The sequence below is a fragment of the Tachyglossus aculeatus genome, chromosome 2 (genome assembly GCF_015852505.1).
Source record: "Tachyglossus aculeatus isolate mTacAcu1 chromosome 2, mTacAcu1.pri, whole genome shotgun sequence".
NCBI classification, from domain to species: domain Eukaryota; kingdom Metazoa; phylum Chordata; class Mammalia; order Monotremata; family Tachyglossidae; genus Tachyglossus; species Tachyglossus aculeatus.
This window is the reverse complement of record NC_052067.1, coordinates 145,607,131-145,633,624: the sequence shown is the minus strand read 5'-3', so window position 1 is coordinate 145,633,624 and position 26,494 is coordinate 145,607,131. Positions and strand designations below refer to the sequence as shown.

The 26,494-nt window shown below is 45.1% G+C and overlaps 1 protein-coding gene across 1 annotated transcript in view; it reads left to right on the top strand.

The window, feature by feature from the left end:
• The window catches only part of PKP2 (plakophilin 2), a 133,179-nt gene that overhangs the window by 58,750 nt on the left and 47,935 nt on the right, over positions 1 to 26,494 (top strand). Inside the window, exons 7-8 of the mRNA XM_038770857.1 lie at positions 9,340 to 9,517; positions 21,392 to 21,509. Of these exons, the coding sequence (XP_038626785.1) occupies positions 9,340 to 9,517; positions 21,392 to 21,509 (296 nt within the window). The remainder of the gene's footprint in view (positions 1 to 9,339; positions 9,518 to 21,391; positions 21,510 to 26,494) is intronic.

The window sequence follows — 26,494 nt, the reverse complement described above, 5'->3', positions numbered from 1 at the left end:
CAGCCCCTCAGCATTTATGTACGTTTCTGTCATTTTATTTATCCTTCTTTATTTATTTATTGTTTATGCCCCAGTTCCCTCATCTGTAGAGTGCGGATTAAGACTGTGAGCCCCATGTGGGAAAGGGACTGTGTCCAACCTGATTTGCTTGTATCCCCCCATCCCAGCGCAAAGTACAGTGCCAAGGCACATAGTAAGCGCTTAACAAATACTATTAATATTATTGTTATTGTTATGATTATTAAATGATGGAAATATGCTATTCCCTTTGGGAAATCCTGAGATAGGAGACTTAATTTCAGCCGTCCTAACAATTCCCCATGCTTTCAAACCCCTTCATGCCTGTGATTAAGCTGTATGTTCACCGGATAGGAATCCCGCATGATTCTTGATGTCTATTTCCCCGCTACGCACCCCAGCGCGCTCTGGACTCTAAGCTCGTTGCGGGCAGGGAACGACATGTCTATCAACTTTGTTGTTTTATGCTCTCCCAACTGCATAGTACAGTGCTTGGCACCCAGGAAGTGTTCAGTAAGTACAACTGATTGATTGACTGAGGAATTCAGGTGTGAATTTGAGGTGCTGCCAGGACATCTGGGAAGTGATGTCCTGGAGGAAGAAGGAAATGTGGAATTACAGAGCAGCGGGGGAGTCAGGGTTACCCTCCCATCCAGCCCCACAGCACTAATGTCCACATCCTTAATTTATTTATTTATATTACTATCTTTCTCCGCCGTCTAAGCTCCTTGTGGGCAGGAAAGGGGTCTACCAACTCTGTTACATTGTTATATCGTACTCTCCCAAGTGCTTAATACAGTGCTCTGCACACAGTAAGCGCTCAGTAAATATGATGGATTGATAGGTAGGTTGGGCACTTGCTAAATGCTACAAACTGTACTTAGTGCCTGGGCGATAACAGAGTAACAAGACATATTAAGTTCCTTGACCTGTAAGGAGATTTGATTAAAACGGAAGCCATTTTCACAAGGTGCTCTTTTATTTGAAATAGGATCGTTGACTTTTCTAAATCACAGGTTCCAGAGCGAGTTTCCGTGTGGGACGGGGACTCTGTCCAACCTGCTTATCTTTTAGTGACCTTAGGACTTAGTACAATGCTTGGCAGATGTTTAGTGCTTAACAAACACCACCGATGATTATTGCTACTGCTATTACTGTTATCATTAAATCTATACCAGGGAACTACCCGAGAAGCAGCATGGTTCAGTGGAAAGAGCCCGGGCTTTGGAGGCAGAGGTCATGGGTTCAAATCCCAGCTCCTCCAATTGCCAGCTGTGTGACTTTGGGCAAGTCATTTACCTGCTCTGTGCCTCAGTTACCTCATCTGTGAAATGGGGATTAAGACTGTGAGCCTCCTGCGGGACAACCTGATCACCCTGTAATAATAATAATAATAATGGCATTTATTAAGCGCTTACCATGTGCAAAGCACTGTTCTAAGCGCTGGGGAGGATACAAGGTGATCAGGTTGCCCGATGTGGGCTCACCTTGCAACCTCCCCAGCGCTTAGAAGCAGCGTGGCTCAGTGGCAAGAGCCCGGGCTTTGGAGTCAGTGGTCAAGGGTTCAAATCCTGACTCCGCCACTTGTCGGCTGTGCGACTTTGGGCAAGTCACTTAATAATAATAATGATGGCATTTGTTAAGCGCTTACTATGTGCAAAGCACTGTTCTAAGCGCTGGAGAGGTTACAAGGCGATCAGGTTGTCCCACAGGGGGCTCACAGTCTTAATCCCCATAAGTTAACTATAACTATAAGTTAAGAAGACTTAACTTCTCTGGGCCTCAGTGACCTCATCTGTAAAATGGGGATTAAGACTGTGAGCCCCCCATGGGACAACCTGTTCCCCTTGTATCCCCCCAGCACTTAGAACAGTGCTTTGCACATAGTAAGCGCTTAATAAATGCCGTCATTATTATTATTAGAACAGTGCTTTGCACGAAGTGTTTAATCAATGCTATCATTATTATTATTATTACCGTGATGTTATTTCCAAGCAGATTTTATTAAGCACAGTGAAAGAATAGACAGGTGGGAATTAGGTATGGTTCCCGTCCCTCAGGGAGATCAGAGCCTAAAAATATAAGGGAGAAGGAGGTGGCGGAGGGGGCGGGAAACAGACAAATAGGGAGTGAGGAAGCAAAACACCAAGGCAACATAAGAGACAGCTACAAAAAGCAATAAAAACAAAGAAGCCGTGGTCTTGTCTTATGCCGTCGAGTCCGACCCATAGCGACGCAGTGGGCACATCTCTCCCAGACCGCCCCACCTCCATCTGCCGTCGTTCTGGTAGTGGATCCACAGAGTTTTTTGGTAAATATCCAGAAGTGGTTGACCATTGCCTCCTTCCGCAAAGTCGACTCGAGTCTCCGCCCTCGACTCTCTCGCATGTCGCCACCGCCCAGTATGGGTGAGTTTTGACGTGTAGCAGATGGCCTGCCACTCGCTAACCACTGACCAGGCTAGGAATGGACTGGACAGGCCTCTGCTTGACTCTCCCTACCATAGTCAAGACTGGAAGAGGACTGGAAATTTTCCAGGTGCAACCCTGAGAGATGGGGGTGCTGTGGTGGAGGAGCATTATTTTAGGCTCTTGGCAACTCAAGAGTCCCGTCACAATCATCACAACAGTAATAATAATAATAATGGCATTTATTAAGCACTTACTATGTGCAAAGCACTGTTCTAAGCGCTGGGGAGGTTACAAAGTGATCAGGTTGCCCCGGGGGGGGGGGCTCACACTCTTAATCCCCATTTTCCAGATGAGGTAACTGAGGCCCAGAGAAGTGAAGTGACTTGCCCAAAGTCACACAGCTGACAATCGGTGGAGCTGGGATTTGAACCCGTGACCTCTGACTCCGAAGCCCAGGCCCAGGCTCTTTCCACTGAGCCATGCTGCTTCTCTGTCTCCCCCCTCTCCTTAAAGCCTGAGCTTTAACTATTTGTACATATTTATTACTCTATTTATTTATTTATTTATTTTACTTGTACATAGCTATTCTATTTATTTTATTTTGTGAGTATGTTTGGTTTTGTTCTCTGTCTCCCCCTTCTAGACTGTGAGCCCACTGTTGGGAAGGGACCATCTCTATGTGTTGCCAACTTGTACTTCCCAAGCGCTTAGTACAGTGCTCTGCACACAGTAAGCGCTCAATTAATACGATTGAATGAATGAATGAATGAATTCCCAGGCCCATGCTCTAGCCGCTACGCCACACTGCTTCCCAAGTTGTTATCCGGAAAAAAGCCGGGCCGGAGCAGTGGGTAGGGCGGCGGTTGATGGCGTTTTGATTGATTGATCCTCTTAACTGCTGCAGCAGTCTTCCCAAAGTTTTTGGAGTTTCGGAGGTGTTTTTTTTTTTTTTAAACAATATTTGTTAGGCACTTACTACGTGCCAGGCACTGTACTAAGCACTGGAGTAGATAAAAGTTGATTAGGTTGGACACAGTCCATGTCCCACATGGGGCTCACGGTCTCAATCCCCGTTTTACAGATGAAGTAACTGAGACACGGAAAAGAGAAGTGACTTGCCCAGGGTCACACAACAGACAAGTGGCAGAGCTGGGATTAGAACCCAGCTCCTTCTGACCCCCGCTGCTTCTTTAATTTTCCTAGCAAATCAGTTTGCCTGCATTTTGGGAGACTGCAGGGGGATTTCTGTTGTAGTTCATTGTGGGGCCATCCTCGGGATCTCAAATCACAGGTCCTCCCACTTCTCCCCATCAAATCAAATGGCCAACCTAAAGTATCATCCTCAATTGATGCTGGGCACTTGGTATTTCAAGCTTGTATAATATCATACAAGCAGCGTGGCTCAGTGGAAAAGAGCCCGGGCTTTGGAGTCAGAGGTCATGGGTTCAAATCCCCGCTCCGCCACTCGTCAGCTGTGTGACTTTGGGCAAGTCACTTCACTTCTCTGGGCCTCAGTTCCCTCATCTGTAAAATGGGGATTAAAACTGTGAGCCCCCCCCGTGGGACAACCTGATAATAATAATGATGGCATTTAAGCGCTTACTGTGTGCAGAGCACTGTTCTAAGCGCTGACCACCTTGTAACCTCCCCAGCGCTTATAACGGTGCTTTGCACATAGTAAGCGCTTAACAAATACTATTATTATTATTATTATTATTATTATTATTATTATTATTATTATTCTCTGGGCCTCAGTTACCTCATCTGTAAAATGGGGATTAAAACCGTGAGCCCCCCGTGGGACAACCTGATCACCTTGTAACCTCCCCAGCGCTTAGAATAGTGCTTTGCACATAGTAAGTGCTTAACAAATACCATTATTATTATTATTATCATTATTGTTGTTGTTGTTGTTATTATTATTATCATTATTATTCTCTGGGCCTCAGTTCCCTCATCTGTAAAATGGGGATTAAGATTGTGAGCCCCACATGGGACAACCTGATCACCTTGTATCCTCTGCAGCGCTTAGAACAGTGCTTTGCACATAATAAGTGGTTTGCACATAGTAAGCGCTTAAATACCAGTATTATTATTATTATTATTATTATTCTCTGAGCCTCAGTTACCTCATCTGTAAAATGGAGATTAAAACCGTGAGCCCCCCGTGGGACAACCTGATCACCTTGTAACCTCCCCAGCGCTTAGAATAGTGCATTGCACATAGTAAGTGCTTAACAAATACCATTATTATTATTATTATTGTTGTTGTTGTTATTATTATTATTATTATTATTCTCTGGGCCTCAGTTCCCTCATCTGTAAAATGGGGATTAAGATTGTGAGCCCTACATGGGACAACCTGATCACCTTGTATCCTCTGCAGCGCTTAGAACAGTGCTTTGCACATAATAAGCGCTTAACAAATGCCGTCATTATTATTATTATTATTATTATTATTATTATTATTAACTGAAATCCACCCCTCTCGGAACTGAGGTAGTGCAATAACTGAGAGCTTTTCTAGCCTCCTTTAACTTGGGGCTCGGCAGTAAGAAAATCTTTAGTTCAAACTCAAAGGACCGGGTAAACTTTAAGAATAAAGACCTGTCATTTTTCCCGAGTGACATTGGAATCTCCGCTTAAGACCCAAGGAATGAAGTGTCTGTTTCTCCTCCAGTGTCGGAAGCTCAGTCCCAGAGCTTTGCGGGGAGGAAAGGAATGCAAACTGACGGACCTTTCTGGCTTTTTGACCTTTCCCGATTTATGTGGTGAGCTACTACCTCTTCTGACGAGATAATCGTGGGGTCAGCAGCCCTCCCGCGTGATTTTCTTTTTTCCCCTTCACCAAAGAATGATGATCTAATTTTCATTTAAATGAGAACAGGACATGCCAGCCTCTAAAATGCATCTTCAAGGTCACTGATTAATTCATGCCAGCCAAAATAAGCGTTGGGCCTCCTCAGGTTGAAAATAAACTGGAGAGGATAAGATAAGCATGTGGCATCCACTCCCAGGCTCTTCTCAGTAGAATGCAAAATAAAAATTGGGTCGTGGTTGGAATTATTTGCATTCATTTTTCCTTAGGGTGACTTGATGTTAAAAGAGGTAGTGTTTGATTATTTGGCCAATCATCATCAATCGTATTTATTGAGCGCTTACTATGTGCAGAGCACTGTACTAAGCGCTTAGCACTGTACTAAGCGCTTAAGAAACATATGTATATATGTTTGTACATATTTATTACTCTATTTTACTTGTACACATCTATTCTATTTATTTTATTTTGTTAATACATTTGGGTTTGTTCTCTGTCTCCCCCTTCTAGACTGTGAGCCCACTGTTGGGTAGGGACTGTCTCTATGTGTTGCCAACTTGTACTTCCCAAGCGCTTAGTACAGTGCTCTGCACACAGTAAGCGCTCAATAAATACGATTGATTGATTGATTGAAGAAACATTGAGCCTTAGGGGTTTAGAAATCACCCCCCCTTTGGTTGCCAATTTAGAAGATGTCTAGAATTCTCATCCATCCGTATTGATAAGCAGCGTGGCGCAGTCAATCAATCAATCAATCAATCGTATTTATTGAGCGCTTACTGTGTGCAGAGCACTGTACTAAGCGCTTGGGAAGTACAAGTTGGCAACACATAGAGACCGTCCCTACCCAACAGTGGGCTCACAGTCTTGAAGGGGGAGACAGAGAAGCAGCATGGCTCAGTGGAATGAGCCTGGGCCTGGGCTTTGGAGTCAGAGGTCACGGGTTCAAATCCCGGCTCCACCGATTGTCAGCTGTGTGACTTTGGGCAAGTCACTTGACTTCTCTGTGCCTCAGTTACCTCATCAGTCGATAGAGGACGGGCCTGGAAATCAGAAGGACCAGGGTTCTAATCCCACCTCCACCACATGTCCACTGTGGGACCTTGGGCAAGTCTTTCAACTTATCTGGGCCTCAGTTCCCTCATCTGTAAAGTGGGGGTTGAGACTGTGAGCCCCATGTGGGAAAGAGACTGTGTCCCAGCTTGCTTTGTATCCACACTCAGCGCTTAGTCCAGCACCTGGCATGTAGTAAGCGCTTAACACAGCGCTAGACTGTGAGCCCGTTGTTGGGTGGGGACCGTCTTTATATGTTGCCAACTTGTACTTCATTCATTTCATTCATTCATTCATTCAGTCATATTTATTGAGCGCTTACTGTGTGCAGAGCACTGTACTAAGTGCTTGGGAAGTACAAGTTGGCAACATATAGAGACGGTCCCTACCCAGCAGCGGGCTCACGGTCTGGAAGGGGGAGACAGGCAACAAAACAAAACAAATTAACAAAATAAAATAAATAGAATCAATCAATCAATCGTATTTATTGAGCGCTTACTGTGTGCAGAGCACTGTACTAAGAGCTTGGGAAGTACAAGTTGGCAACAAATATGTAGGAATAGAGTAACTACATACAAGTAGAATAAATATGTACAAATAATGTACTTCCCAAGCGCTTAGTACAGTGCGCTGCACACAGTAAGCACTCAATAAATACGATTGAATGAATGAATGAACAGATACCATAATTATCATTATTAAATGCTTTCGATTGATGGGATGTTAGACTTCCACCCCTAAATTGGTTTTGGATTATAAACTCCCACTAGATTGTAAACTCCTTGAAGGCAGGAATTGTGTCTGCCGACTCTTGTATTTGTACGGCCTGAGTGCTTCAGTACTGTGTTCTGCCCATAGTAATTGCTCACTTAATGCCTTTGGTTGTTTTTTTAGCAGATAGGTGCAATCAAATTGAGATGCTCACATCTGATTCGATTCACATGAATTACTGGTACTAAATCAATCGATCAATCAATCATATTTATTGAGCGCTTACTGTGTGCAGAGCACTGTACTAAGCGTTTAGGAAGTACAAGACTAAATGCCGTCCGCCCACAGTTCTGAAGGAGCGTGACCTAGCGGAAAGAACACAGACCTGGGAATCAGAGGATCTAAATTCTAACCCCTCTAGAATAATAATAATTATAATAATTATAATAATTATAATAATGGCATTTATTAAGTGCTTACTATGTGCAAAGCACTGTTCTAAGCGCTGGGGAGGTTACAAGGTGATCAGGTTGTCCCACAGGGGGCTCCCAGTCTTAATCCCCATTTTACAGATGAGGTAACAGGCACAGAGCCCGCTGTTGCATAGGGACTGTCTCTATATGTTGCAAACTTGTACTTCCCAAGCACTTAGTACAGTGCTCTGCACACAGTAAGCGCTCAATAAATACAATTGATGATGATGATGATGACTGTCTCTATATGTTGCCAACTTGTACATCCCAAGCGCTTAGTACAGTGCTCTGCACACAGCAAGTGCTCAACAAATACGATTGAATGAATGAAGTGACTTGCTCAAAGTCACACAGCTGACAATTGGCGGAGCCGGGGTTTGAACCCATGACCTCTGACTCCAAAGCCCGGGCTCTTTCCACTGAGCCACACTGCGCTGGGGGGATACAAGGTGATCAGGTTGTCCCACGGGGGGCTCACAGTCTTAACCCCCATTTTACAGATGAGGAAACTGAGGCCCAGAGAAGTGTAGTGACTTGCCCAAAGTCACACATCTGACAAGTGGCGGAGCCGGGATTTGAACCCATGACCTCGGACTCCAAAGCCCGGGCTCCTTCCACTGAGCCATGTGCTTGGCACATAGTAAGCTTAACAAATGCCATCATTACTATGATGATGATGACGATTTTTCTTGTGTGTGTGCCCTGTGGCCTTCGGGCCTGTCGTCCCCCCTGCCTCCAGGACGGGCGCTTACTATATATATTTGTACATATTTATTACTCTATTTATTTTACTTGTACATATATCTATTCTATTTATTTTATTTTGTTAATATATTTGGTTTTGTCCTCTGTCTCCCCCTTCTAGACTGTGAGCCCACTGTTGGGTAGGGACTGTCTCTATATGTTGCCAACTTGTACTTCCCAAGCGCTTAGTACAGTGCTCTGCACACAGTAAGCGCTCAATAAATACGATTGATGATGATATGTCTGCCAACTCTGTTGTATTGTAGTCTTCCAAGCGCTTAGTACAGCACCCTGCACATTGGAAGCACAACTCATACCTTCTCTGTGCCTCCGTTTCCTCAACTGTAAAGTGGAGATTAAATACCTTTTCTCCTTCTTACCTAGACTGGTAGCCCCAGGTGGGATAGGGACTGTGTTGGACTTGATTAACCTGTACAACAGTGCTGGGCACATAGTAAGCGCTTACCAAATACCATAATTTATTTTTATCATTATTGTTATTCTTATCGTCATCAGCCGAGAAGTCGCGAAGCTCTGGGAAGGGTATCCAGCCTATTGTCACAAATGGCCACTGGTCGATCACAAATAATAGTAATAATGATGATGGTATTCGTTAAGCGCTTACTATGTGCCAAGCACCGTTCTAAGCGCCCGGGGGGGAATACAGGGTCATCAGGTTGTCCCACGCGGGGCTCGCAGTCTTCCTCCCCATTTTACAGATGAAGGTAGGTGAGGCACAGAGAAGGGAAGTGACTGGCTCAAAGTCACACAGCAGACAAGTGCAACTTCCATCTGTAAAACCTGTTCTAACAGCGGTCCGGGGAATCGCAGAGCAGCGTGTCTCACTTTTGCTGGCTGACAAGTTGATAAAAATCTATGCTTGAGTTGTCCTTCCCAAGCGCTTAGTACAGCGCTCTGCACACAGTAAGTGCTCAATAAATATGAATGAATGAATGATCAGTAAATCCCAGTTAGTAGTATTTAGGTTCATTTGTTCATCCAAAGAGCTGAAGGTGTTTCTAAGCAATTCATAAATAGTTAAGTCCACCCAAAAGTAGCCTGATGCAGCGTTTGTGTTTTTTTGTTGTTGTTGTTTTGGCCGTGCGCTTAGGTTTGCTGTGGAATCTGTCCTCCAACGACAACCTGAAGAACAATATGATTTCAGAGGCTCTGCAGACTCTAACAGACAACATGATCATCCCTTTCTCGGGCTGGCCTGAAGGAGACTACCCTAAAGCTAGTGGTGTTCTTGACTACGATATCTTCTACAACGCCACAGGATGTCTAAGGTACCGTGGCTTCGTTTTTTCCCCACTTCCTTTCCCCAGATGGTCTGTGCACCGATGTTAGGTTTAGGGATCGTTTCCCACAAGACAACGAGGGTGCCGCGTGAAAGTTGAAAATCTTGTGGTATCAATCAATCAATCAATCAATCAATCGTATTTATTGAGCGCTTACTGTGTGCAGAGCACTGTACTAAGCGCTTGGGAAGTACAAATTGGCAACACATAGAGACGGTCCCTACCCAACAGTGGGCTCACAGTCTAGAAGGGGGAGACAGAGAACAGAACCAAACATACCAACAAAATAAAATAAATAGGATAGAAATGTACAAGTAAGATAAATAAATAAATAAATAAATAAATAGAGTAATAAATATGTACAACCATATATACATATATACAGGTGGTAATAATAATAACGGCATTTAATAAGCGCTTACTATGTGCAAAGCACTGTTCTAAGCGCTGGGGAATTTACAAGGTGATCAGGTTGTCCCACGTGGGGGTCTTAATCCCCATTTTCTTACAGAGGAGGGAACTGAGGCCCAGAGAAGTGAAGTGACTTGCCCAGAGTCACACAGCTGACCAGTGGTAGTGATCGTAAGCCGATTAGACGTCTAATTCCCATCTATAGAGTCTTTCCCAGCAGTCGGTACAGTGCTGCGTACCGGGAGGGTGTCTACCATCTCTTTTATATCGTACGGTCCCGAGGGCTTAGTAGAGCGTTCTGCGCACAGTAAGCGCCCGAAAGAGATTGAAATCCGAACCGAGCCGCTTAGATTGTCCCGATCCCGGCGTTCAGTACCGCGCTTGGCGTGCGGTGAGCGTTTCGCGTGACTTAGTGGAAGGAGCCCGTGCTTGGGAGTCGGAGGACGTGGGTTCGAAGCCTGGTTCTGCCACTTGTCGGCTGTGTGACCTTGGGAAAGTCGCTTTGCTTCTCTGTGCCTCAGTTATCTCATCTGTAAAACGGGGGTGAAGAGTGTGATGTTTCGAGAAGCGGTGTGGCTTAGTGGAAGGAGCCCGGACTTGGGAGTCAGAGGATGTGGATTCTAATCCCACCTCTGCCACTTGCCTGCTGAGGGGCCTTGGGCAAGTCACTTAACTTCTCTGTGCCCTTTCGGACTTGGGAGTCAGAGGATGTGGATTCTAATCCCACCTCTGCCACTTGCCTGCTGAGGGGCCTTGGGCAAGTCACTTAACTTCTCTGTGCCCTTTCGGACTTGGGAGTCAGAGGATGTGGATTCTAATCCCACCTCTGCCACTTGCCTGCTGAGGGGCCTTGGGCAAGTCACTTAACTTCTCTGTGCCCTTTCGGACTTGGGAGTCAGAGGATGTGGATTCTAATCCCACCTCTGCCACTTGCCTGCTGAGGGGCCTTGGGCAAGTCACTTAACTTCTCTGTGCCCGTTCGGACTTGGGAGTCAGAGGATGTGGCTTCTAATCCCACCTCTGCCACTTGCCTGCTGAGGGGTCTTGGGCAAGTCACTTAACTTCTCTGTGCCTGTTCCCTCATCTGTAAAATGGGGATTAAAAGTGAGAATCCCAGGTGGGACAACCTGACCCCAGCGCTTAGAACGGTGCTGGACATATAGAAGCGCTTAACAAATACCATTATTGTTATAATTACGATTATTATGATTTACAGTATACAGATTTACAGTGTGATTTACTAGCATTTTCAGCCACACCACGCTCATAGAGAAATCAGTCAATCAGTCATATTTATTGAGCGCTTACTGTGTGCAGAGCACTGTACTAAGCGCTTGGGAAGTACAAGTGAGAAACACATAGAGACAGTCCCTACCCAACAGCGGGCTCACAGTCTAGAAGAATGTCCTTCTCAGCCGTATCTTTTTGGAATACAAAGGACAAATATATATCCACCCATATAAAGAAAGAAAATAAACCCACCCACATAATTGTATGTATACCACGCAGACAGAGGAAGTCCTCATTTAGCACTGAGGTCACGTTCATTTAAAACCGCCTTATGTGAGTTATTGAATCTCCTGGGATCGAAGGTCGCGTTTTCTGAGAAGGTGGTGTATCAATCGGTCAGTCACATTTATTGAGTGTTTCCTGTGTCCAGAGCACTGTATTAAGCGCTCGGGAGAGTACAAAGCGGCAAAGGTGGTAGACACGTTCCCTGGACACAAGGGGTTTCTGTGTCTTTGAGTCCTCTGGACTGGAAGCTCGTTGTGGGCAGGGAACGTGCCTGTTAATTCTGTTGGATTGGACTCTCACAAGCGCTTAGTGCAGTACTCTGCATATAGCAAGCGCTCAGTAAATGCAGTTGATTGATTGGGAGCGGGTCTAATTTATACATTTACCTTGCTGGCTTCTTTCTCTGGCTATCCCAATTCCTCTTTCCTTTAGAAAGGAAAAAGGAAGGAAACAGCAAGATTGAGTGGAGAAAGCCCAGGCCTGGGAGCCTGAGGACCTATATATGTTTGTACATATTTTTTACTCTATTTATTTATTTATTTTATTTGTACATATCTATTCTATTTTATTTTGTTAGTATGTTTGGTTTTGTTCTCTGTCTCCCCATTTTAGACTGTGAGCCCACTGTTGAGTAGGGACTGTCTCTATATGTTGCCAATTTGTACTTCCCAAGCGCTTAGTACAGTGCTCTGCACATAGTAAGCGCTCAATAAATACGATTGATTGATTGATTGATTGACCTGGGTTCTAATCCGGGCCCTGCCACTTACCTGCTGTGTGATCTTGCGAAAGTCTCTTCAGTTCCCTATGCCTCAGTTTCCTCATCTGTTAAATTGGGATTCAGCGGTTCCTCTCCCTCCTTTTTAGGCTGTCAGCCCCATATCGGACAGGGACTCTGTTCAACCTGATTTTCTTGTTTCTACCCCAGCGCTTGGTATAATGCTCTGAATGCCACAGCTATTTTTTTTTATTGTTTCTGTTATCATTAGTGATCTCTCAGTGTAGCATTACTCGTGGCTCAGCGGAATGTGTACCACCAACGGGGAAATTGACTTATTCCACCCACAGCTCAAACAAAACATAAACCTGTTTTTGAGGCGCCAGAATTTTGGCAATTTTATTGTCCCGTTTAACAACCCTGACATATAAATGTACTTCCTCCCCCAACACCGGCATCTTCAGGCAGCGTAGCTTAGTGGAAAGAAGAGGGGCCAGGGAGCCATAGGACTTGGGTTCTAATCCAGGCTCTGCCAGTTGCTTCCCTTGTGACCTTGGGCGAGTCACTTCACTGTGCCTCAACTTCCCCAACTGTAAATGAGGATTAAATCCTAGTCCCTTCTACTTGGAGCCCCATGTGGGACGGAGGCTGTGTCCAAACTGTTCGACTCGTATCTACCCCAGTGCTTGACATATAATAAGGGCTTAACAAACACTATCAGGAGAGGAAGAACGAAAAAACGTGGACTTTTAAGCCTTTGATAATCTCTCGGGTTCAGGAGCTCCTTCGTAGGGTTTTAGCAACTCCCAGGCGTGGACTTGTGAAAATCTGGAGTTTTCGTTCAGGAAATGACCCCAGAAGAAAAGTTGCTCAGGAAAGGCAGATTGAGAGAGAGTGAATATGTTGTTCACCGATCAGGTACACAGAGTAGACCTTGACTTTAAATAAGGTAATCCAAAGCAATACCAGAGGACTTGGGAACTGTAATAATAGTAATTTAAATGCTTACTGTGTGCCAAGCACTGTACTAAGAGCTGGGGGAGATAAGAGGCAACTGAGTTGGACACGGTTCCTACCCCACATAAGGCCCACGGTCTTAGTCCCCATTTTCCGGATGAGGAAACCGAAGCACGGAGAGGTAAAGTGACTTGGTCTTAGTCCCCGTTTTCCAGATGAGGAAACCGAGGCACAGAGGAGTAAAGTGACTTGCCTGCATCCCCCCAGCAAGCAGATGGATTAGAACCCAGGTCCTTCTGATTCCCAGGCCCCTGCTCTATCCGCTGGGCCACGCTCCTTCTCCGCAAAAATCAATCGTACTTATTAAGTGCTTAATCAATCAATCGTATTTATTGAGCGCTTACTGTGTGCAGAGCACTGTACTAAGCGCTTGGGAAGTCCAAGTTGGCAACATATAGAGACCGTCCCTACCCACCAGTGGGCTCACAGTCTAGAAGGGGGAGACAGAGAACAAAACAAATTAGCAAAATAGAATAAATAGAATAAATATGTACAAATTAAATAGAGTAATAAATATGTGCAAACATATGTACAGGAGCAGTTATTTTTCCATATGTACAGAAGGCCGGATGAAATAGAGTAATAAATATGTACAAACATATATACAGGAGCAGTTATTTTTCCATATGTACAGAAGGCCGGATGAAATAGAGTAATAAATATGTACAAACATATATACAGGAGCAGTTATTTTTCCATATGTACAGAAGGCCGGATGCTCTTCCGGGGACCTTCAAACTTTTCCCCTCAACTCTCACTTTGGGTTCGAGTTTGAGCTTACTGTGAGCAGAGCACTGTACTAAGCGCTTGGGAAGTACAAGTTGGCAACATATAGAAAAAGGCGTGGAGGAGCCGCAGCCGATAGTTAAGATAGCGTTTCAGCGATTCTTCCCGTCTTTCAAAGGCATCTTCAGTGTGAAAATACAGATCTCGCCTTAATTTGCTCCAGTAACTGTTCCTGTCGCACAATGGGATGGAGATCTGTGGGTTTCTGGGATCTCTGGCTCTTCCACAACCGCCACTCCTTTAGAAAGCTGAGTTGGAAATGAGTTGGTTTGTTAATACAAATAACCCCCGATCCCTTGTGTTGGCCCAGGCAGGGTTTGGTTTACTCCGGAGGCTTTCCTATTATTCCGTGGGGTCAGTGGGCCCCTCCAAGGGAAGAGGCCCGCTCCCAACTCAACTCCCAAAACAAGGCCCGACTGTTTGCTTGATCTTTACTAGCCCCAAGTTAGACAAAGCAAAGGGAGAGACTGGAATTCCAAAGAGCACAGCGGATAGATTGCTTCCTTATCAGTCATTCCTGGTGTTGGATATTGTCCTTTCTGAGTCCCCAACTTTTTCCCCTCCGCCCAACAGATTCACCCCTGAAGTCCTCCAGAGACGGATATATGTATATATGTTTGTACATATTTTTTACTCTATTTGTTTATTTATTTTATTTGTACATATCTATTCTATTTATTTTATTTTGTTAGTATGTTTGGTTTTGTTCTCTGTCTCCCCCTTTTAGACTGTGAGCCCACTGTTGGGTAGGGACTGTCTCTATATGTTGCCAATTTGTACTTCCCAAGCGCTTAGTACAGTGCTGTGCACATAGTAAGCGCTCAATAAATACGATTGATGATGATGATGATGATGATATCAAAACACGTAAACAGGCATCAATAGCACCAGTATAAATAAACAGAATTATGGATATAATAATAATAATAATGATGATGGCATTTGTTAAGCGCTTACTATGTGCAAAGCACTGTTCTAAGCGCCGGGGGGGATACAGCGTGATCAGGCTGTCCCACGTGGGGCTCACAGTCAATCCCCATTTTACAGATGAGGTAACTGAGGCTCAGAGAAGTTAAGTGACTTGCCCAAGGTCACACAGCAGACATGTGGTGGAGCCGGGATTCGAACCCAAGACCTCTGACTCCAAAGCCCGAGCTCTTTCCACTGAGCCACGCTGCTTTTCTATATATATATAGACATCAAAACAAGTAAGCAGGCATTAATTATAAATAGAATTATAGCTATGTACATACATATATATATACATTCACGCCAGCGCTTAGTACAGTGCCTGGCCAATAGTAAGTGCTTAACAAATACCATAATAATAACAATAATTAGTAGTAGTAGTATTACTTGAGCTCTCCTTCCATTCTCCCCCTTCTAGACTGTGAGCCCACTGTTGGGGAGGGGCCGTCTCTATATGTTGCCAACTTGTGCTTCCCAAGCGCTTAGTACAGTGTTCTGCACACAGTAAGCGCTCAATAAATACGATTGGTTGATTGATCAAATACTGAAATATTAATAGGCACCTTGTCTCACGAGAAAAGCACTGAACTAGGAGTCAGGAGCAGGGCAGCGTGGCTCAGTGGAAAGAGCGTGGGCACGGGAGCCCGAGGTGGTGGGTTCTAATAATAATAATAATAATAATAATAATGATGATGGCATTTCTTAAGCACTTACTATGTGCAAAGCACTGTTCTAAGCGCTGGGGGAGATACAAGGTGATCAGGTTGTCCCATGGCGGGCTCACAGTCTTCATCCCCAGTTTACAGATGAGGGAACTGAGGCCCAGAGAAGTGAATTGACTTGCCCAAAGTCACACGGCTGACAAGTGGTGGAGCCGGGATTTGAACCCACGACCTCCGACTCCAAAGCCCGGGCTCTCTCCACCGAGCCACGCTGCTTCTCTAATCTCGGCTCTTCCACTTGTCAGCTGGGTGACCTTGGGCAAGTCACATCACTTCTCTGGGCCTCAGTTCCCTCATCTGGAAAATGGGGATGAAGACTGGGAGCCCCACCTGGGACAACCTGATCACCTTGTATCCCCCCAGCGCTTAGAACAGTGCTTTGCACATAGTAAGCGCTTAACAAATGCCATCATCATTATTATTATTATTATGCGTCTCCCAATCACTTAGTAAAGTGCTCTGCACACAGTAAGCTCTCAATAAATACGATTGAATGAATGAGATCTGCATTTCATATTTAGTAAGCACTTAACAAATGCCATTATTATTATTATTATTATTATTATTATGTGTCTCCCAAGCACTTAGTAAAGTGCTCTGCACACAGTAAGCTCTCAATAAGTATGATTGAATGAATGAGATCTGCATTTCATATTTAGTAAGCTAACAAATGCTATTATTATTATTATTATTATTATTATTATTATTATTATTATTATGTGTCTCCCAAGCACTTAGTTAAGTGCTCTGCACACAGTAAGCTCTCAATAAATACGATTGAATGAATGAGATCTGCATTTCATATTTAGTAAGCGCTTAACAAATGCCATTATTATTATTATTCATTATTATTATGTGTCTTCCAAGCACTTAGTAAAGTGCTCTGCACACAGTAAGCTCTCAATAAATACGATTGAATGAATGAGATCTGCATTTCATATTTAGTAAGCGCTTAACAAATGCCATCATTATTATTATTATTATTATTATTATTATTATTATTATTATTATTATTATTATGTGTCTCCCAAGCACTTAGTGAAGTGCTATGCACACAGTAAGCTCTCAAAAAATACGATTGAATGAATGAGATCTGCATTTCATAGTTAGTAAGCGCTTAGCAAATGCCATTATTATTATTATTATTATTATTATTATTATTATTATTATTATTATGTGTCTCCCAAGCACTTAGTAAAGTGCTCTGCACACAGTAAGCTCTCAATAAATACGATTGAATGAATGAGATCTGCATCTCATATTCCTCCATCTGCGGCTGCTGAATCCCACATACTGCTGAGCAAGAAGCAGCGTGGCTCAGTGGAAAGAGCCCAGGCTTTGGAGTCAGAGGTCATGGGTTCGAATCCCCACTCCACCACATGTCTGCTGTGTGATCTTGGGCAAGTCTCTTCACTTCTCTGGGCCTCAGTGACCTCATCTGTAAAATGGGGATGAAGACTGTGAGCCCCACGTGGGACCACCTGATCACCCTGTATCCTCCCCAGCGCGTAGAACAGTGCTTTGCACATAGTAAGCGCTTAACAAATGCCAATTATTATTATTATCTGTGACCTTTCTCTACTTGTTTCTTCATCGGGGTATTCTCTACCGCCTTATTCCCTCAGAGGAATGTTGTGGAGGAGAAAGAGATAAGATCTTGATAGAGCTCCTTAGCATGAACCAACACACAAAGCATCCATTGTTTAAACTGTGAGCCCACTGTTGGGTAGGGACTGTCTCTATATGTTGCCAATTTGTACTTCCCAAGCGCTTAGTACAGTGCTCTGCACACAGTAAGCGCTCAATAAATACGATTGATGATGATTATTATTGTACTTTAGGCGGGGCCCTTGCTGCCCTGTGTTTCCCAAATGCCTGGGAAACTCATTAGTGTCTGTTGCTGTACTGTATACTGTATATATGTATATATGTTTGTACATATTTATTACTCTATTTATTCATTTATTTATTTTACTTGTACATATCTATCCTATTTATTTTATTTTGTTAGTATGTTTGGTTTTGTTCTTTGTCTCCCCCTTTTAGACTGTGAGCCCACTGTTGGGTAGGGACTGTCTCTATATGTTGCCAATTTGTACTTCCCAAGCGCTTAGTACAGTGCTCTGCACACAGTAAGCGCTCAATAAATACGATTGATGATGATTATTATTGTACTTTAGGCGGGGCCCTTGCTGCCCTGTGTTTCCCAAATGCCTGGGAAACTCATTAGTGTCTGTTGCTGTACTGTATACTGTATATATGTATACATGTTTGTACATATTTATTACTCTATTTATTTATTTTGCTTGTACATATCTATCCTATTTATTTTATTTTGTTAGTATGTTTGGTTTTATTCTCTGTCTCCCCCTTTTAGACTGTGAGCCCACTGTTGGGTAGGGACTGTCTCTATATGTTGCCAATTTGTACTTCCCAAGCGCTTAGTACAGTGCTCTGCACATAGTAAGCGCTCAATAAATACGATTGATTGATTGATTGTTGCTGGGGTTAATAATAATGATGGCATTTGTTAAGCACTTACTATGTGCAAAGCACTGTTCTAAGAACTGGGGCGGATTCAAGGCAAGTGGGTTGTCCCACATGGGGCTCACGGGCTTCATCCCCATTTTCCAGATGGGCTAACTGAGGCCCAGAGAAGTGAAGTGACTTGCCCAAGGTCACGCAGCAGACAGGTGGCAGAGGCGGGATCCAAGAGGCCTTCTCAAACTGAGCCCCCCAATTTTTGCTGTGCTCCTTCTCCCCTCCCCATCGCCCCACTCCCTCCCTCTGCCCTACCCCCGTCCCCTCCCAACAGCACTTGTGTCTATTTGTACATATTTATCAATCATCTATTTATTTTATTAATGATGTGTACATAGCTAGAATTCTATTAATCTATTTTGATGGTATTAACACCTGTCCACTTGTTTTGCTTTGTTATCTATCTCCCCCTTCTAGACTGTGAGCTCCTTGTTGGGTAGGGACTGTATCTGTCGCTGAATTGTACTTTCCAAGCGCTTAGTATAGTGCCCTGCACACAGTAAGTGCTCAATAAATACGATTGAATGAATGAATAATAATAATAATAATGATGATGGCATTTATTAAGCGCTTACTATGTGCAAAGCACTGTTCTAAGCGCTCGGGAGGTTACAAGATAATCAGGCTGCCCCTCATGGGGCTCACAGTCTCAATCCCCCTTTTACAGATGAGGGAACTGAGGCACAGAGAAGTTGCCCAAAGTCACACAGCTGACAATTGGCAGAGTCGGAATTTGAACCCATGACTTCTGATTCCAAAGCCCGGGCTCTTGCCTACTGAGCCACGCTGCTTGAATTCCAACACTCTGTAAAGAAACTGCAGAGAATCAGTCCATCGGTCCATTCATCCAGTCGTATTTACGGAGCCCTTACTGTGTGCAGGGCACAGGATCGTGGCTCAGTGGAAAGAGCCCGGGCTTTGGAGTCAGAGGTCGTGGGTTCGAATCCCCGCTCCGCCAATTGTCAGCCATGTGACTTTGGGCAAGTCACTTCACTTCTCTGCGCCTCAGTTCCCTCATCTGTAAAATGGGGATTAAGACTGTGAGCCCCCCATGGAACAACTTGATCACCTTGTTGCCTCCCCAGCGCTTAGAACAGTGCTTTGCACATAGTAAGCGCTTAATAAATGTCATTATTATTATTATTAAGTGTCGGTAGAGTACAACAGAACAATAGACAGACACTTTGCCTACCCACAAGGAGCTAATAGTTAATCAGTGGTATTTACTGAGCGCTTACTGTTTGCAGAGCACTGTACTAAGCTCTCAGGAGAGTACAGTACAACAGAATTAGCAGACGCGTTACCTGCCCCTAAGGAGCTTACAGGCTAGAGAGGGAAGCAGAAAAAGGCTTCAAAGCCTTATAATGATGATGATAATAATAATAATGGTATTTGTTAAGCGCTTACTATGAGCCAAGCACTGTTCCAAGCTCTGGGTAGAAACAGGGTAATCAGGTTGTCCCACGTGGGGCTCACACTTTTAATCCCCATTTTACAGATGAGGTAACTAAGGCCCAGAGAAGTGAAGTGACTGGCCCAAGGTCACACAGCAGACAAGTGGCGGAGCCGGGATTAGAACCCATGACCTGTGACTCCCGAGCCAGGGCTCTTTCCACTAAGCCATGCTGCTTCCAAGAGGCCTTCCCTGACTAAGCCCCCCTTTCCTCTTCTCCCACTCCCTTCTGTGTCCCTATGACTTGTTCCCTTTTTTCATGCGAGAAGCAGCGTGGCTCAGTGGAAAGAGCCTGGGCTTTGGAGTCCGAGGTCATGGGTTCGAATCCCGGCCCCACCACATGTCTGCTGTGTGACCTTGGGCAAGTCACTTAACTTCTCAGAGCCTCAGTTCCCTCATCTGTAAAATGGGGGTGATGACTGTGAGCCCCACGCGGGACAACCTGATCACCTTGTATCCCCCCCAGCGCTTAGAACAGTGCTTTGGACATAGTAAGCGCTTAACAAATGCCATCATTATTATTATTATAATTATCCCCCCTCCCAGCCCCAAGGCACTTACGTCCGTACCTGGAATTTATTTATATCTATTAATGTCCATCTCCCCCTCTAGACTGTAAGCTCCTTTGGGCAGGGAATGTGTCTGTTGTTGTATTTTACTCTCCCAAGCGCTTAGCACAGTGCTCTGCACACAGTAAGCACTCAATAAATACAATTGAATGAATGCATGAGAGTACAATACGATAAACAGTGACATTCCCTGCCCACAGTGAGCTTACCAATCTAGAGAGGAAGAAAAGAGAGATGTGATCAGTCAGTCAATGGTATTTATTAATTATGGTATTTAAGCGCTTATTATGGGCCAGGCACTGTACTAAGCACTTACTGTGGGCAGAGCACTTTACTAAGCTCTTGGGGGAGTACAGTAAAAGAGAGTCGGTATGCACGTTCTCTGCCCACAAGGAGCTTATGGTCTAGGAGAAGCAGCGTGGCTTAGTGGATGGAGCCCGGGCCCAGGAGTCAGAAGGTCCTGGGTTCTAAATCCGGCTCCGCCACTTGTCAGCTGTGTGACTTTGGGCAAGTCATTTCACTTCTCTGAGCCTCAGTTACTTCATCTGTAAAATGGGGGATGAGACTATGAGCTTCACTTGGGACAGGGACAGTTTCCAACCCTATTTGCTTGGATCCACCCAGCGTGGCTCAGCGGAAAGAGCCCGGGCTTGGGAGTCCGAGGTCCTGGGTTCTAAACCCGGCTCTGCCACTTGTCGGCTGCGTGACTTTGGGCAAGTCACTTCACTTCTCTGAGCCTGCTACCTCATCTGTAAAATGGGGATTAAGAGTGTGAGCCCCCCGTGGGACAACCTGATCACCTTGTAACCTCCCCCAGCGCTTAGAACAGTGCTTTGCACATAGTAAGTGCTTAATAAATGCCATTATTATTATTATTAAAGTGGAGATTAAGACTGGTAGCCCCACGTGGGACAACGTGGTATCCCCCCAGTGCTTAGAACAGTGCTTGGCACATAGTAAGCACTTAACAAATGCCATCATTATTATTATTACTATTATTATCCACCCGGGCACTTAGCACAATAATAATAATTCTGGTATCTGTTGAGCGCTTACTGTGCCCGACGCATAGTAAGCACTCAACAGATACCAGAATTATTATTATTTTTCTAGACAGCGTTTTACAACTGCTGCTTAGTATTCCTGTTTCCTCTTCCCAAGAAACATGAGCTCCGCTGGCCCCGAGGGAAGAAAAGAGATGAGACGGTGCGATGGGCTGATTGATTCTTTGGTGCATTACGTCCGGGGAACCATCGCCGACTACCAGCCGGATGACAAGGTAACTGGCACGATGAAAGAGGAATTGGTCAAAAGCTAAGAGGTCTGAGCTGATTATCCTGCAGCTACTCCAGTGCTTCGTTTATTCATTCAAACATGTTTATTGAGCGCTTACTGTGTGCAGAGCACTGTACTAAGCGCTTGGGAAGTACAAGTCGGCAACATCTAGAGACGGTCCCTACCCAACAACGGGCTCACAGCCTAGGAGGGGGAGACAGGAAACAAAAACAAAACATGTAGACAGGTGTCAGATCTTCAGAACAAATAGAATTAAAGCTATATGCACATCATTAACAAAATAAATAGTAAATATGTACAAGTAAAATTGAGTAATAAATCTGGACAAATATATATACAAGTGCTGAGGGGAGGGGAAGGAGGTAGGGCGGGGGGGGTGGGGAGGAGGAGAGGAAAAAGGGGGCTCAGTCTGGGAAGGCCTCTTGGAGGAGGTGAGCGCTCAGTGGGGCTTTTAAGGGAGGAAGAGAGCTAGTTTGGGGGATGTGCGGAGGGAGGGCCTTCCAGGCCAGGGGGAGGATATGGGCTGGGGATTGACGGTGGGACGGGTGAGAATGAGGCCCAGTGAGGAGATCAGAGGAGCAGAGGGTGCGGGCTGGGCTGGGGAAGGAGAGAAAGGAGGGGAGGTAGAAGGGGGCGAAGTGATGGACAGCCTTGAAGCTGAGAGTGAGGAGTTTTTGCTTGATGCTTAGGTTGACAGACAGCCACTGGAGATTTTTGAGGAGGGGAGCAACGTGTCCAGAGCGTTTCTGCATAGATATAATCCGGGCAACAGAGTGAAGTATAGACTGAAGTGGGGAGAGGCAGAAGGATGGGAGATCAGAGAGGAGGCCGATGCAGTAATCCAGTCGGGATAGGATGAGAGATTGAACCAGCAGGGTAGAGGTTTGGATGGAGAGGAAAGGGCGGATCTTGGCGATGTTACGGAGGTGAGAGCGGCAGGTTTTGGTGACGGATTGGATGTGAGGGGGGAACGAGAGAGCAGAGCCGAGGATGACACCAAGGTTACGGGCTTGTGAGACGGGAAGGATGGTAGTGCCGTCTACAGTGACGGGAAAGTCAGGGAGAGGGCAGGGTTTGGGAGGGAAGATAAGGAGTTCAGTCTTGGCCATATTGAGTTTTAGATGACAGGAAGACATCCAGATGGAGATGTCCTGAAAGCAGGAGGAGACATGAGCCTGGAGGGAGGGAGAGAGCTAGCAGGGGTGGAGATGTAGATTTGGGTGTCATCAACATAGAGATGATAGTTGAAGCCGTGGGAACGAATGAGTTCACCAAGGTAGTGAGTGTAGATCGAGAACAGAAGGGGACCGAGAACTGAACCTTTGAGGAACCCCCACAGTAAGGGGATGGGAGGGGGAGGAGGAGCCTGTGAAAGAGACTGAGAATGAACGGCCGGAGGGATAAGAGGAGAACCAGGAGAGGACGGAGTCTGCGAAGCCAAGGTTGGATAGCGTGTTGAGGAGAAGGGGGTGGTCCACAGTGTCGAAGGCAGCTGAGAGGTCGAGGAGGATTGTGTTCGACACGTGGTTAAGTGCCCCTGAATTAACCGGATGGTTTTGGAAGCATATTCAGAGAAACTGTTGGGAATTTAGAGAAACAGCATGGTCAAATGGAAATGGCACGGGCCTGGGGATCAGAGGACCCGAGTTCTAATCTCAGCCGCTTGCCTGCTGTGTGTCCTTGTACAAGTCACTTACCTTCTCGTGCCTCGGTTGTCCTCGGCTGTAAAATGGGGATTCAATTCCCGTCTTCTGTCTGTCTTGGACTGTGAGCACAGGTGAGTCAGGGACTGTGTTTTGTTTTGTTGTCTGTCTCCCCCTTCTAGACTGTGAACCCGTTGTTGGGTAGGGACTGTCTCTATATGTTACCGACTTGTACTTTCCAAGCGCTTAGTACAGTGCTCTGCACACAGAAAGCGCTCAATAAATACAATTGAATGAATGAATGAAGTGTCTGATCTGCATATACCGAATCTACTCCTGCGTTTAGTATAGTGCTCGGCCAAAGTAAGAACTTAACAGACATCATTATTATTATTATATTTTTCCTAAAGCCATCCATTGTACTGTCCTTACCCACCAAGACTCCCTTCCCTGGGAAGTTCCTGATTCTCTGATGATGATGTCAGGACTTTACCCGGTATCACTCAGAGTTTGGAAAGGAGAACCTGTAGAGTTAACAGCCTGCCATACTGTTCTGGACCCTAGCTTCTAGTGTTCCTTGATAATAATAATAATAATAATATGGTACTTGTTAAGCAGTGCTCTAAGGACTGGTGTAGATACAAGGTCTCCCAGACTGAGCCCCTTCCTTCCTCTCCCCCTCGTCCCCCTCTCCATCCCCCTCATCTTACCTCCTTCCCTCCCCCACAGCACCTGTATATATATATATATATATGTTTGTACATATTTACTACTCTATTTATCTTACTTGCACATATCTATTCTATTTATTTTATTTTGTTAGTATGTTTGGTTTTGTTCTCCGTCTCCCCCTTTTAGACTGTGAGCCCACTGTTGGGTAGGGACTGTCTCTATATGTTGCCAATTTGTACTTCCCAAGCTCTTAGTACAGTGCTCTGCACACAGTAAGCGCTCAATAAATACGATTGATTGATTGATTGACTAATCATGTTGGGCACAGTCCCTGTTCCACATAGGGCTCACATGCTTAATCCCCATTTTACAGATGAGGTAACTGAGGCCAAGAGAAGTGAAATGACTTACCCAAGGTCACCCAGCAGACATGAGGCAGAGCCGGGATTAGAACCTTCTGATTCCCAGGCCCCTGCTGTATCCACCCAATAAGCAGCGTGGCTCAGTGGAAAGAGCCCGGGCTTTGGAGTCAGAGGTCATGGGTTCAAATCCCGGCTCCACCACGAGTCTGCTGTGTGACCTTGGGCAAGTCACTTAACTTCTCTGAGCCTCAGTTACCTCATCTGTAAAAATGGGGATTAAGACTGTGAGCCCCACGTGGGACAGCTTGATCACGTTGTATCCCCCCCAGCGCTTAGAACAGTGCTTTGCACATAGTAAGCGCTTAACAAATGCCATTATTATTATTATTATTTTTATTAAGCCATGCTGATCCCCCCTCGACAATGCCTCATACTCTCAGCTCCATCTGCTTTATTCATTCAATCATATTTATCGAGTGCTTACTGTGTGCAGAGCACTGTACTAAGCACTTGGAAAGTACAATTCGGCAACAGGTAGCGACAATCCTTACCCAATAACAGGCTCACAGGTCGAAGAAGCCCTCATTTATCTGTGCATTTCTTTTCTGCTTTACCTAGAACTCTTCTAATTAGAACCAGATCCTGCACTAAGCATAAATTCCATAAAATCCCCTCGTCCCCCTCTCCATCCCCCCCATCTTACCTCCTTCCCTTCCCCACAGCACCTGTATAGATGTATATATGTTTGTACATATTTATTTCTCTATTTATTTATTTATACATTTTATACATTTTACTTGTACATATCTATTCTATTTATTTTATTTTGTTAGTACGTTTGGTTTTGTTCTCTGTCTCCCCCTTTTAGACTGTGAGCCCACTGTTGGGTAGGGACTGTCTCTATATGTTGCCAATTTGTACTTCCCAAGCGCTTAGTACAGTGCTCTGCACACAGTAAGCGCTCAATAAATACGATTGATGATGATGATGATTCCGTTATCCTACCAACTCATAATTTCCCCAAGTGTTTTGGTTTTTTTACAGGAGTCAGGGATGAGGCTGTTATGCCAATATGTAGAAAAGCAGTGTGGCTCAGTGAATAGACTACGGGCCTGGGAATCAGAAGGGCCTGGGTTCTAATCCCATCTCCACCACTTGTCCGCTGTGTGACCCTGGCCAAACCACTTAAATTCTCTGGGCCTCAGTTCCCTCATCTGTAAAATGGGGATTGAGACTGGGAGTCCCATCGTGTATCCAACCCGATTATCCTGTATCCACCCCAGTGCTTAGTACAGTGCCTTGCACATAGTAGCTGCTTAACAAAAACCACACAGCGTGGCTCGGTGGAAAGAGCCCGGGCTTTGGAGTCAGCGGTCGTGGGTTCAAATCCTGGCTCCGCCACTTCATCATCATCGATCGTATTTATTGAGCGCTTACTATGGGCAGAGCACTGTACTAAGCGCTTGGGAAGTACAAATTGGCAACATGTAGAGACAGTCCCTACCCAACAGTGGGCTCACGGCCACTTGTCAGCTGTGTGACTTTGGGCAAGTCACTTCACTTCTCTGTGCCTCAGTTCCCTCATCTGTAAAATGGGGATGAAGACTGTGAGCGCCCCGTGGGACAACCTGATCACCTTGTAACCTCCCCAGCGCTTAGAACAGTGCTTTACACATAGTAAGCGCTTAATAAGTGCCATCATTATTATGGTGATGATGATTATAAGGTCATACAAGAATTAAATCTAGTAATATGGAGGGGTGGGGGAGAAGAAAGAGGAAAAGGGAAGGGAGAAGGAAGAGGAGGATAAACTTGAGATTGTTTCCTTCCTTCTCTCACACTCTTCCAAGTGCTGCCTACAGAAGACACTCAGTGAATTAATTCTCCTCACTGCTGGGTTGTCTGTTCTTAAGCCTTCTGCTCCTCCTTCCCTAGCCAGGAACAGACTTAATGAACTAGCAGTACAAGCACACCCACACGCACACCTGTTGTGTTCTCATCCTTCTTCCCCTCCTCTCCCTTCCCCACCTCACAGGACCTGAGGTTCTCTCTGCTTAGAACTATATGGCTCATCCTATCCCGTCTGGACTACTGCATCAGCCTTCTCTCTGATCTCCCATCCTCGTGTCTCTCTCCACTTCAATCCATACTTCATGCTGCTGCCCGGATTATCTTTGTCCAGAAACGCTCTGGGCATGTCACTCCCCTCCTCAAAAATCTCCAGTGGCTACTAATCAATCTGCGCATCAGGAAGAAACTCCTCACCCTGGGCTTCCAGGCTGTCCATCCCC